At 38.2% G+C, this 14,375-nt stretch overlaps 1 protein-coding gene across 2 annotated transcripts in view; it reads left to right on the forward strand.

The window, feature by feature from the left end:
* The window catches only part of GEX2 (gamete expressed 2), a 48,390-nt gene that overhangs the window by 14,655 nt on the left and 19,360 nt on the right, over positions 1–14,375 (forward strand). For both annotated transcript variants that reach the window (XR_016429787.1, XM_089994897.1), the window contains exons 9-11: positions 4,169–4,293; positions 4,679–4,896; positions 5,056–5,298. Coding sequence is in view for 1 of the 2 variants with exons in the window: in XM_089994897.1 (XP_089851023.1) it covers positions 4,169–4,293; positions 4,679–4,896; positions 5,056–5,298 (586 nt within the window). In the remaining variant the exon portion in view is untranslated. The remainder of the gene's footprint in view (positions 1–4,168; positions 4,294–4,678; positions 4,897–5,055; positions 5,299–14,375) is intronic.

Below are 14,375 nucleotides of genomic sequence, written 5' to 3' on the forward strand. Positions count from 1 at the left end.
AATACTTATGGAATTGTGTGTGTGGTTGATGAAGCATTGTATTTTGCTAGTTAACTTTCTTGTGCAGTGCTTTGCTTGTAATAGTTAGCCTACTTGTGCCAGTAAAATGCTTGTAATAATTTTAACATTGTGTTCATGATAGTTGCTCTGTGAATCTGTTGAAATTAAATTGCTATATAATTGTCTGTCTACTTGACATATTAAATTATTCTGCTTAATTATGTTCAATATTGTCATGTCTGTGCACCTACCAGTTTTTAGTGAAACTGACCCATTTTATGGGCAGGTTTTGGATAGGTAATACAGTCTGCGATGGCACGATGGCGTGATGAGGTCAAGATAAAGCTCTTTCCCTGACGTTTCGCTCCTGAAGACATGGTGAATTTGGTATAAAGTGTGTTTCAAAATTTATCTTTTATTAAACCGTGAGTTAATAAAACTGTTTTAGTAAGCTTCTTTTTGGTTTCAACAAACGAATTCTCAATTATTGAAACTCCGTTTCTAAACCATTTGATTTCAATGGTTGTGCGAGATTTGACAAAAGGAAAGTTTACGCTGTAATGCGCTCAAGGTCCATTGACTTGTGGTTTTAAAAATATCATTTTCCGCTGAAGTATTATTTAAACTCTGATTATTGTATGATTTCAAAGCTTCCTAAACTATTCTAAAAAGTTACAAGTCTTGGATTTTTGGGGCGTTACATGAACCGTCTCGGAAGCGACCTAGGAAGCGAACCAAAAGCGAGGGGAAGCAAAAAAAATGAAAAAATGGGGGAAGCGAGGGGGAAGTGGGGGGGGGGGGAAGCGAGAGGGAAGCGCGCTTCCCAAAAAAGGGGATGCTTCCTCATGCGTTTCGGAAGCGCGACATTTCACGCTTCAGAAGCGTGTATCGGGGAAGCATGCTTCCCCATATGCCTAGGCGCTTCCGGTAACTCTGCTTTTCTACCACTGCATCCAGACTATATGTTGAACAAGGTGATGCCATGCCTCGTCCCGTTCCTCCTTTTTCCTTGAAGTTGTTTTCACAAACTATTACTCATTCTTCGTCTCCTACAGTTGCTCGGTATCATGATCCTCCTCTGGTGTACACTCGTAGATCACCACCTGAATCAGAACCTACATCACCGCCTTCTTCAGAAGTACGTTCTTCTGAAAGTATTGAGATGTCTAATGTTGATGATGACAGACCTATAGCTATCAGGAAAGGTACAAGACAATGCACATTACATCTTATTTCCAAGTTTGTTATTGAAGCAAGGCTTGGGGTTCACATGAAGAATTTTATCTCATCTTTATCTGCCACATCGGTTCCACTTAATCATCATCAGGCGTTGTTAGATCCTAAGTGGAAGCAAGCGATGCAGGTTGAGATGGATGCCTTGCTATCCTGCGACACATGGGATTTGGTTGTTCCACCTACTGATGCAGATATTGTTGGATGTAAGTGGGTCTACACCATTAAGTATAACTCGGATGGCTCCATTGAAAGATACAAAGCCTGGTTGGTGGCTAAAGGGTATACTCAAACATATGGAGTTTACTTCTTTGAGACTTTTTCTCCAGTCGCCCGTCTTGGGACTATTCGTCTGGTCATATCTGTAGTTGTTCATTGTAGGTGGAGTGTATGCCAGTTAGATATGAAAAACGCCTTCTTGTATGGGGATCTGTCTGAGACTGTATACATGCAGCAACCTCCCGGGTTTGAGGTTCAGGGGGAGTGTAGCAAGGTGTGCAAACTAAAGAAGGCCATATATGGTCTAAAACAAAGTCCCCGTGCATGGTTTCAGAAGTTATTTGAAATTATGTCTGCTTTTGGCTTCAACAGGTCAGCATCAGATCACTCCTTGTTTATCAAGAAAACCTCCGCTGGTATTGTAGTTATGGTTGTGTATGTGGATGATATTATTCTTACAGGGAGCAATGCAAAGGACATCTCAGACACAAAAATTCATCTTCAGAAGCACTTTGTTACAAAAGATCTTTGTTCTCTTAGATATTTCTTGGGTATAGAAGTGTCTAGAAGCAGTGAGGGGTTAGTTCTATCACAGAGAAAGTATGTACTTGACCTATTGCAGGAAATAGGGATGTTAGGCCCCAAACCAGCCAATAAAACAATAGATCCTAAACTTCATATGTATGATGAACATGCAGAACCAATTAACAATAGTAGTTTTAGATCCTTGGTTGGTAAACTTTTATATGTTACTGTAACAAGGCCAGATATCTCCTTAGCCGTGAGCAAGATAAGCCAATTCATGGACAAACCAACCCGAATGCACTGGCAGGCAGCTATGATGATTCTCAGGTATTTGAAATCCTCTCCTTGAAAGGGATTGCTATATAAACAAAGCTCCAACCTTGATATAATTGTGTACTCAGATGTAGACTATGCAGGGGCCATCAATGATAGAAAGTCCACCACAGGGTTCTGCGTGTTTGAAGGAGGAAACTTAATTACGTGGAGAAGTAAAAAACAGACTGTGGTAGCTCGTTCGAGTGCTGAATCAGAATATAGAGCTATGACTCAAACAACTGCTGAAATGATGTGGGTTAGGTCCATTCTGAGAGATCTACAAGTGATGATTTCATTCCCAATGTTGATGATGTGTGATAATAGAGCAGCCACCCATATAGCTAACAATCCAGTTTTTCATGAGAGAATGAAACACATTGAAGTTGATTGCCACTATATACGTGACTTAGTGCAGTCAGGGCATATTTCTACTAGTCATGTGACTTCTGAGGACCAAGTTGAAGATGTCTTCACCAAGCCTATCGCAAGTGCAGGTTTTTCAAGATGTTGCAGCAAGTTGAGCATGATAGATATATATGCTCCAGCTTGAGGGGGAGTGTCAAAGCAATATTCATAAATCTGGGGTGGTCATACGTAATTTAGCATAATTAAATATGCCTACTTATAAACTTCCATTTTACTAATCCCTATTTAAGTAGGTGATTAGGGTTAATGAAAGACGTTCTCTCTCTCATCTCTCTAAAATAGATCAAAGGCTGGTAGTTTCAACAGACCCCTTGTCTTTGACTCCATTTTCTTTGTTGTGCTTTTCTAGTATTTCTAATACAAAGTTTTCATTATTGCTTTTAAAAATGTATGTAAAAAAAGAAAAATGCTTGGCATTAAATGATTCCTTTGTCATATGTATTGGTTTTAGCCTGTTGGATTCAGTGACTGGGGGGCGATGATCTCTAATGACCCTACAGGCTGATGTTTTGTCAGCCGACTTGCCTAGTTAAGTCTTTTAGGCTAGTCTATTTATTATGCCTTACAAGGGCGACAGCTGCATGTTTGTTATTGTATATATTGTTGTAGCAGAATCTTATGGTTTTTTCTCTTCCAAAATGATCTTAGGATTGTTGTAATACTACTCTATGCTACTTCATATTTGACCCTTCCCCCAGCAAATGCACAACATAGTTTATTGATGGTTCCATGTAGGGGTGGTGATCTTGGCTATTCAGTTCAATAACTAACAAAAGAAAAATTGAGTCTATTCAGCTATAATTAAAAGGAAGAACTTTATTAGCTTATCTCTTAATTTTATAATATTATTAAATATATTTTAATTTTTAAAGTCAGTCTGAACTCTGAAGTAGTATTTAGGCTTCATATGAAGCCTAAAGAGGATTAGTTCTTTCTCGATGACTACACTTGTCAAAAGATTGTCTCTATGTCCAATCCTTCCAGAGTAGTGGGTCAATTTAATGCCGTACCTGATAAGAAATGGAACTGAATGGAGGATTTGCTGCCTTTATAAGGGTAATTTGTGACTTGTTTTAATTATGACATTTCTAGCCCATACCTTGAATCCTGTTTGAGTTTGGCATACTTCTATATAGAAAATTCACTTCTATATGCAGAGGATGTAAGCCTTATATGGCAGGATCTGGGCTTAGATATTGGTGCTACTGGCCTCAGTGCCCACATGACTCATTTACATCCCTATCAACGACAGATGCAAGTCCACTGGATCTCAATGGTTCATGTTAATTATTTGATCTTAGTAGTCGATCAGTATAACCTTTGTTAATTTTGAAGTCATAAAGCAGCACATAAGTACATTGATCAATGCAATGTGTATTCTCATAAAATTTTCTTTCCTGTTTATGATATTTTGATTTTGTATATTTGATGGCTACTGTTACATTAGCAGATGATCATTTCCCCGAAGCCAAAAATGTCAGTCTCTCCATTTGGGAGGATGAATCAATAGCTTTTGATGTGTTGGCAGCTGTCCATTTCTCAAGTGGAAACATCACTCTTCTTGAAACCTCCAAGGTTAGGGCAAAAAGTGATTGTATGAGGATTTAGATCTTGTTTAGCCATTCGTATTTTACTTACCTCATACCAACTATATGGATTTTTACCTTTTCATGTTGGATATCGATGTTCTGTGTTTAATTGTGCAACACTGTTATCATTGTTTGCCAGATATACCACTGAAATAAGAAGAATCATTCTACATGTTTTTTTTGGGTTATTGATGCCCTAAAGTGCATGCAATAACAAGCAGTATTTCTGACAGGTCATAACTATATATGCAGCCATAAAGAGTAATTTTTTGCTCATAAGATTGCAGTTTCTCACAACAATTCTGGTGCATTAATAAACTGTACAATTTCTTCCCATGGATTGAATTATCCTCATTTGTGTTTCTTTGCAGCCATATCATGGAACTCTCCTCCAATATGGCACACTATTTAGATATACACCATATAAGGGTTTCTTTGGGAATGATACCTTCTCCTTCACTATATCTGATACAAACCAGAATGTTGCTACCGGATTTGCAACCGTATCTATACTCAACACTCCCCCTCAATTTAGTTGTTTACCAGTACATCTACAAGCAGTGGAGGATGTTGTAAGTCCCCCATTTGGGTAAGACTCGCCCACCTCTTTTGGAGTTTCATTTTCCTTTTTTATGTTATGATTGATTCTCATTGAAAGCAGTGCTAGGTTTTGTCTATCCCAACTTAGTTTCCTCCGGAAAGCTTCATTGGTTACATATCTACTTAAGATAACTGAACTTTCTTTCAGAGGTTTCACCGGATTTGAGATTAAATATTCCAATATAATGGAGAACATATCTGTCAGTCTCAGTACACAGTCTGGTACCATTTTGTTTTCTTCATCCTCTGCACAGAGTTGGCAGCCAATGGATTTTTCTAGCTTTGGGATTGAAGTATTCATCCTGAGAAGAGACAGATCAATGGAGGAGGTGCTTTTGGTTGGACCTGTTGAAGTAATCAATTCAGCTCTTCAATCAATTCAATATCTTGGGTAGTATTTCTTTGTTTAGTTATTCTGATCATTAGATATGTTTATATTTTCAAGGGGTTCTAATTTTATAGATTTTTGAATTAATTTTGTGATATCAGTTTGATTTTCTTTAAATTTGCATACACTTGATTGATTGTCTCTTAAAATTTTCAGTGTTAGCTAATATTGGTGTAACCTTGTGTTTTGCACTGATTGCGACTTTATTTTTTGCTATGTGGGTGCATGTTAGAATTTTATTTGCTATTTATGGTTAAATGCACATCGTTTGATGCTATGAAGTTTATATAATTAGTGGGCTATATGTTGAATGTACTTGCAGTTCACCTTATTTCTGCATGAATCAGTCTCCATGAAATTGTGGTACTAGTGGTGACAGATAAATTTGTTGTGCCCGTTGGTTTGATTAGATGAGGCAACAACTCTATTAAGGACTTTAGGGCTCCATTTCATAGGCAACAAAAATGCAGCACATGCATGTTTTAACTGTCATGCACATACAAAGTGCTGGTAGTTGCGAATGCTATCCTCGGCACTTCTAAGAGGTCCCATACAGGCATATTGCATTTCTTGTGCTTGTTTTTCATATTTTATAAACCCTCTCTCTCTCTCCAAGCACACACATACAATGCAAGTTGCTTTGACTTGATCTTGAAATGAAATGAGGATCTTCCAAACACGAACTTAGATCCGCACGAGAAAGTGTCTAAAAGGACACTAAAGCATAACCCTTAAAAAGGGTATAATGGGAAACAAAAGAAGAAATAAAATATTCTTTTTTGATATGAAGACATCAAATGCTTAAGAAGCATAGGAATAATAATACAAGAGGGGATGCACCCCTTTATATACAAGTGGGAGAGGAGAGCTCTTAAGGAGCTCTCCTTTGTAGCTGTTGGACTAGTCCAACGGTTATAAATGTAACTGTTGGACTAGTCCAACAGTTACATTTATTATTTAAGTTCCAAGTGGAACTTAACTAATAATGTAAGTCTAGTTCTATTAGAACTAGACTCTTAAAAAAAATAAAAAGAAAATAGCAAAAAATACATAAAAATAAAAATAAAAATAAAATTACATTAATATATATAATAATAATATGAATATTATTATTATATATATTTTACATTTTAACACTCTCCCTCAAACTTACGGTACAATGAGTGAAAGTTTGTCTAAGAGGAAGTGAAATCTGGGAGCAGCGAGAGGCTTTGTAAAGAAGTCTGCTAACTGATATTCTGAGGTAACATATGGCAGATCAATTGTTCCATGTAGATATTCCTCTCTGACGTAGTGACAATCCATTTCAATGTGCTTGGTGCGTTCATGAAATGGTCTGTTGATTGCAATGTAGATCATACTTTTGTTGTCGCAGCACATACGTGAAGCTTGTGTTGCTCCTGCTCCCATATCAGCAAGCAGGCGTCTGAGTCAAACTACTTCTATGGTCGTGGTTGCCATGACACGAAATTGGGCTTCCGTGGCCGAGAGAGAGACCTTCTGCTGCTTTTTGCATCTTCACGATATCAAAGAGTCACCTAAAAAGATACAAAAACTAGTGGTTGAACGTCGGTTGTTAGGATCACCCCCCAATCAACATCAGTGTATGCAATTTATCAATTGAGGAAGTAGAAGACAAAAGAGACCTCTCGAAAGAGAGGTCTTGAGGTATCTGATGATATGCAAAATTACTCCCATATGAACAAATGTGGGAGTACGGATGGCAATCGGGTCGGGTTGGCGGGTCAACATACCTCAACACGAATCTGACCCGTTTATTAAACGGATCGGTTGTGGCAAACACGAACCCGACCCATTTATTAAACGGGTAACCCGACACGACACGGTTAACCCGTTTAATAAACGGGTCGGGTCGGGTAAACGGGTTGGCGGGTCAGGTTCGGGTAAACAGGTTGGCGGGTCGGGTTCGAGTAAACGGGTTGGCAGGCAGGTCGGGTAAACGAGTTGGCGGGTCGGGTTCGGGTAAACGGGTTGACTCGCCCACCTAATCCGTTTATTAAACGGGTCAGCCGGGTTGGCGGGTTGACATACCCCTAACACGAACCCGACCCGTTTAATAAACGGGTTAGGCGTGTCGACCCGTTTACGACACGAACCCGTTTAAGCCAAACCCGAACCCGGCTAAGAAGCGGGTTGGCGGGTCGTGTCAGATTTTGCCACCCCTGTGTGGGAGCATGCTGAAACTGGCTTGCTGTGTGCATAACATGTGCTATGTCGGGTCTGGTAATGGATAGATAGGAAAGAGCTCCGACTAGCTGTCTGTAAGGAGTAGGATCTTCAAGGAGTTCTCCATCATCAATCTTCATTTTTACATTGACAACTTCTGGAGTATCTACTTTCTTATCATCGGTAATGCTAGACCTGAAAACAATATCAGAAGCAAATTTAGTTTGAGATAGTAGATAACCCCTAGAAGAGTAAGTAACTTCAATACCTAAGAAATATCTTAATAAACCTAAATCAGTCATTTCAAAATGAGGTTTAAGAAGACTTTTTATGTTTTCAACTCCCTGTTTATCGCTTCCAGTGATGATCATATCATCCACGTATAAAAGAAACACAATAATCCCTACATAAAAACTCTTAATAAACAAAGCAGTGTCAGTCAAGCATAAGCGAAAACCAATATCAATCATAACATGACTAAACTTGTCATACCACGCTTTGGGTGCTTGCTTAAGGCCATAAAGAGCTTTTTCCAGGCGAAGGACTTTACCCTTAGGAATATTAAGACCGAGAGGGGCTTCCATGTATACTTCTTCAACTAGGTTTCCATTTAGAAATGCATTTTTGACGTCCATCTGAAATATGGGCCATTTCTTGATGGAAGCTAAGGCAATTATGGTTCTGACTGTTGTCATACGAGCAACATGGGTAAAGGTTTCTTCGTAGTCAATGCCATATTCTTGGGCATAACCTTTGGCCACAAGATGGGTTTTATATCTTTCAAGAGTACCATCACTCTTAGTTTTAACCTTGTAAACCCATTGACACCCTATAGGTTTCTTTCCAAGTGGAAGGTCTTGAATAGACTATGTAGAAGCCTTTTCAAGTGCATCTAACTCAATTTTCATGGCTTCTACCCATTTGACATCATTCTTGGCTTGATAGTATGAAGATGGTTCTTCATATTAATGCAATAACTGCCCTATATGTGGGAGAGAAAAATTCATATGATACAAATTTTCTTGGAGGCCTTGAGACTCGAGATGACCTTCTGGTTGGAATTTCAGAATATCTTTCAAGTGCACATGGAAGATTAGGCTCTCGTCGTCTTGAATATTGTATACTAGTATCTCTATGAACTTCATTGTCAACATTGTAATCGAGGTCAATAATACCTTGATCATCATCAAAGTTATAGTCATGATCATATTCATCAGATTTTGATGTTAGATCTAACAAAAAGGAGTACTATGTGACATCCTTTGGTTTTTCAAAATCAAATAAGCTCTCTTTTTCTAGAAAAGAAACATTTCTTGATACATATAACTTATTATTTTTGAAGTCAAAACACCTGTATCCTTTTTTATTTTCAGCATATCCTAAAAAGGCACAAGGAATCACACAGGGATAAAGTTTATCATTTTTCTCCGTAAATATGAAACATTTGCATCCAAATACTCTCAGTCTGGAGTAATCTGGATAAAGGTTCACAAATTTTTCAATTGGTGTTATATTTTGCAAAGAAGAAGAAGGCATTCGATTAATCAGATAGGTGGCAGTCAAGGCAGCTTCTGCCTAGAATTTTTTTGGGACTTGATTTGCTATTAATAGAGTCCTAGTGGTTTCCATAATATGGCGATGTTTTCGTTCTGTCAGCCCATTTTGTTGGGGTGTATATGGACAAGACCTTTGATGTGTGATGCGATGCAAGTTAACGTAATTTTTAAAATCTGTGGACAAAAATTCTCCCCCTGAACCTGTGCAAAAGATGAAAATTTCATTTTGAAACTTATTTTTAACCATATTATGAAATGTTTGAAAGTATGAAAATACTTCAAACTTATGTTTTAGAAAGTAAATCCATGTATGTCTAGAATAATCATCGACAAAGATAACATAATAAGCAAATTCTCCTTTAGAAATTATTGGTGCAGGACCCTAAACATCCGAGTGAACTAATTCAAGTGGTCTTGAAGAGACAAAAGTTCTGTTCTGAAATGGTAATCTTTTCATTTTGCCAAGAATACAATCTTTATAAGTAAACATTTCAGAATTACAAAATTTTTCTAGATTTGAAAAATGTTGGATTTTGGCTATATGAGGATGACCGAGTCTTTTGTGCCACAACTCCAACTCATTTTTCTGAATGTTATAACAAAAAGCTTTCTTTGGCATTTTCGAAAAATTCATGTAATAGAGTATTCCTTCTCTATGGCCTTCCCCAATCAACTTTCCTGATTGGCGATCCTGTACCCAACAACCATGAGAAGAAAAGAAAACATTACAACCATGGTTAGATATTTGAGAAACGGATAATAGATTTAAATTTAGTTTGGGAATAAATCTTACTTCTGGAACAAAAAATTTCTCAGTTTTATGGATTTTTTCAAAATTTCTTATTCCTTCTATTTCAAGAGAAGTTTCATCGGCTGTAAAAACTTTTGACACACTTGTTTTATTTTTAACACATCCGAATAAACTTTTATCATTTGGGGTCATATGGAATGAAGCACCAGAGTCAAGAAGCCAAGGGAAGTTACCTGGATCGGAAAAAGATGAAGCAGTTGCCCCAGTCGAAGCTTCTGATGAGGAGGAAGCTCCTTTGATGAGAGGTTGGAGAATCTCCATTAGCTGGGCTATAGGGACTGGTGCATCTTGATCTTTGGGCTCCAATCCAGCAATCACAACTCTCTTTTCTCTGAGCTCCGTAAGCTTAGGATACTGAGGCCTGTAGTATCCCGGTTCATAACAATGATGGCAGATAACTTTTTTCTTGTCATAATCAACTCCTTGGCGGTTAAAATAGGGTGGTCTACATGATCGTACATGATTCCCTGGTCTGGATATAGAAAGAACAAAATCATCTTCAGCCTTTGGAGTATATTTCTTGATTCTGTTTTCCTCCATAGTTAATTCCTCTATAGTGTCAACAATAGAGAAAACTTTTTCTCGATAAAGAAGAGCCGATTTCGTTGACTCGAATTCCGATCTTAAATCGTTTACCAATTGATAAAAATGTTCCATATCAAGTTGTTTTTGTTGGAGCTCAATATCTTCTGGACAATGCCATTTTAGCTCTAGAATAGCCAATTCACCCCAAAGTTCAGATAATTCATTATAGTATTCTCGTATAGTCTTGTCACCTTGGGTCATAGATCTAAGCCTTTCTTTAAGATTGCATACATGTGCAATATGTTTTAGGGAATACATATTTTTGAGATGTTCCCACGCCTTATCGGCATGCTCAAACTTGGCAAGACTAGAACATTTCTTTATGTCAACGCTATTGATTAACCATGACATAATTTTAGCATGCCCTATTCTCCATTCTTTCCAACTCTTTTCATAGTTGGCTAAGACTTTTCTTTTTTCCCCTTCGGTCAAGGGAACTTCTTTATCACCTTCTATTTTGGTGAGAACAAGTTTAGGTTCCGAATCAGAACCATCTACTATGCCACACATGTAAGAACCACAAATTTTACACTAAAAACTTAAGAATTATGTGGATTTGGGCCTAGGATCCGTTATTGGACCCAAAAGAAAATTTCGGATATTAGAGTATTTTAGTAATAGTATATAAATAAATATTTAAGAAATTAGATATTTCAAATCCACGGTTCGGACCCAAGTGGATCCAACTCTTGGGTCCACTGCTGGTTAAGCGACCCGGACCCAAATCAAATTTGGGTCCAGCATTTCGGGTCGTGGGTCAGACCCGGACCGACCCATACCCTGTTAAATTAAAAGGGGGGGGGGGGGGGGGGTTAATAAGGGGGGGGGGGCAACCCGATATGGGTTGCCCGATAAAAAAGGTTTTGGGGGGGGAAACCCTCTCCCCCGAGACATCGGGTGTTAGGGTTCAGCCGAACCCTAACACATAAGGAGATGGGGAGGTGGGGGAGCACACGCAGCCGCCGGGAAGGTAGGTTTTCCTTCCTTTTCGGGTGGCCTCCCTCCTACAAAGAGGGACCCCCGAACCCCTTTCTCCTTTCTCTCGCTACCCCTTTCTTTCTCTCTCTCTATCCCTCTCTAACTTTCGGATCACCCTCCGAGTTTTAGGACTGCTGCTCGAAGCTTTGCCGGGTGACGCCGACCGACCTCCTTGCGTGGCTGCCGCAACTCCTTCGCCGGAAAATGGTAGGGTTTCTCTAATTTTTCTTCAGGTCGATCATGGATTGGGTGGGGTGTGGATTGTTCAAAACCCAAATGGGTCGACTTGCAAGGGGGAGAGAAAATCTCCAATGTTGGGGTTGTCTGTCACCCCAAACCGAAAACCCCAAATTAAAATCTCCAATGTTGGGGTTGTCTGTCACCCCAAACCGAAAACCCCAAATTTTTAATTTGGGGGTTTCGGATTTCTGTTTCTAGGGATCGAGCATGTATGGGGGGTTCAGATTATTATGAAAAAAAAAATATATAATAAAATAGATAAAAATAAAGAGGGGACTGTCCGTGTTTCACAGATTCTTAAAGAGATGCTTTTAGAAGTAGCAGTGGATAAACCCAAATTTGGAGGGGTTCTTCCAGGCTTGTGATGATGCAGACTGATTTTTTTTTTTTATGTTGTAATACAAGTTAGGCTTATGAAAATCTGGTTTAACAGAACATATTTTTTTTCTTATTCTGAAACCCATATCATGCTTGTGTTGATTCATGCTGGCCGATTGGTACAACTGTTGCTTTGTGATTATAAGTTGTCCATGTTAATTCTGATCACCCACTTGATATTCTTGTTATTGCTCAATGTTGATGGTTTAGTCTGTAGAGTTATGCTGAACTTAGCATAGTTTATAATCAGCCTATGTTGATTAGATTATTATATAAACTTGTGCTAAACATAACATAATTTATGTTGACTGATACTAATGATTTCATTATGTAAAATATAGCATGTTTATGCTGGCCGATTGGTACAGCTGTTGCTTTGTGATTATAAAGTTTTCATGTTAATTCTGATTACCCACTGGATATTCTTGTTATTGCTCAATGTTGATGGTTTAGTCTGTAGAGTTATGCTGAACTTAGCATAGTTTATAATCAGCCTATGTTGATTAAATTATTATATAAACTTGTGTTAAACATAACATAATTTATGTGACTGATACTAATGATTTCATTCTGTAAAATATAGCATGTTTATGCTGGCCGATTGGTACAGTTGTTGCTTTGTGATTATAAAGTTTTCATATTAATTCTGATCACCCACTGGATATTCTTGTTATTGTTCAAATGTTGATGGTTTAGTCTGTAGAGTTATGCTGAACTTAGCATAGTTTATAATCAGCCTATGTTGATTAAATTATTATGTAAACCTATGTTAAACATAACATAATTTATGTTGACTGATGCTAATGGTTTCATCCTGAAAAATATAGCATGTTTATGCTGGCCGATTGACACTATTCCATTACGTAAACCCTAACTTGTCTAGGTAAATTCCTATTAGCCTATTTTTGTCTATGTATTATGTTGGGAGATATGGCATGCTTATGATAACTCATGTTAACTATTGAAGATACTGGTAGTTACCAGGTTTGTTGGAAACTTTCATAGTGAGACCCTACATGATAATAAATTATGCTGAGCATACATAGAAGCTGTTACATATTAGATGTTGATTCAACACATAACTTGGCGTACGCTGCAATCTTTAGACATGTGCCTTGGCTAATGGGCAAGACAGATTGGACTACCCGATACGGGTTAAGTACCTAATGAAGGTGTGTGGTCTGGTTCAAGTATATTGGTAAGGAAATTAAATAATAACTTGTGTGCTTGAATGGTTTAAAGGCACCGGAGCACTGTGGGTGGGTTATGCAATTAAAATGACAAATGACTGAGACTGTTCTATACACCTGGGTAGAATGACTAAGGTTGAGAATCCTACTACTATGATAGTAGAAAGGAGTTGGGAAAATGCCCCATACTTCGGGAAATTAACTAAATGAAAAGATTAACCCTCTCAGTTTCGGGCTTACCTTGGAGAGGGTAAGTGGTACAAAACTCTGGGGACATGTGTTTGGTTTCGAGCGTAAAGCGACTCGTTGGTCCCAGTCCTCAGAGTCGGGGGACCCGGACTACCAATTGTGTCCTAGGCGGTAGTTCCATGTTCTTCTGCAGAAGTTAGGGATGCATCCTGTTTTGGTTTTGGCCTTTGGGAGTTTCTCTCGGTCACTGGCCGCTCCCTTGGGATTTCAGTCACAGTTAGAATGTTCGGGTAAATAAAACAACCCTGAATAATATACCCCCGGACATTCTCTTCTGTGATGGTTGCCTTGGCCCGTGTGTACCCGCGGGATAAGAAAAGATAAACATTAACTAGAACAGTTAGGTATCACTGTGTTGGAGTCATTAAAGAGACAATTGCTTACTCTTTCATCATGCTTTATATTCGGTGCTTATGATGAAACGACATCCTAAATTGTGTATTTATTGGTTAATTGAATTCATATTATGGATGTTATTCATGTTAGTGTAAGTTCTGCTTTCATTGTTTAATACCTTGCTTAATTGTTGTAGTTGCATAAAATGCTTTTTGTGCTTAAGTATAACTGTTACATAATCTACCTTTCCATTCAGATATATGTCTATGATTGCTATTGCATTGAATTCCTTATGTGTTTATGTTTAGACTGAAATTCAAACACGCCACCCACATCATACTTGACACATGATCTACTTGCAAGAATAATTACAGTTTTCCTACTTAGACGTGGTAGTCTAATTCCTATAATTTTTATTATTTTCAGGCACAGAGTAGTCAATGAGCGGAACGGGATGAGGCGCAGACCAGGACTGGATCTATTTGTTCCCTGGCGATCCTAATTGCTTTTTGATTGAAATTTTTGTTTTAAGACTGAGGATGTGATAAACTCTGTTTGGATTCTATTATT

The sequence above is a fragment of the Nuphar pumila genome, chromosome 2 (assembly GCF_984573655.1).
Source record: "Nuphar pumila chromosome 2, dmNupPumi1.hap1.1, whole genome shotgun sequence".
NCBI lineage: Eukaryota > Viridiplantae > Streptophyta > Magnoliopsida > Nymphaeales > Nymphaeaceae > Nuphar > Nuphar pumila.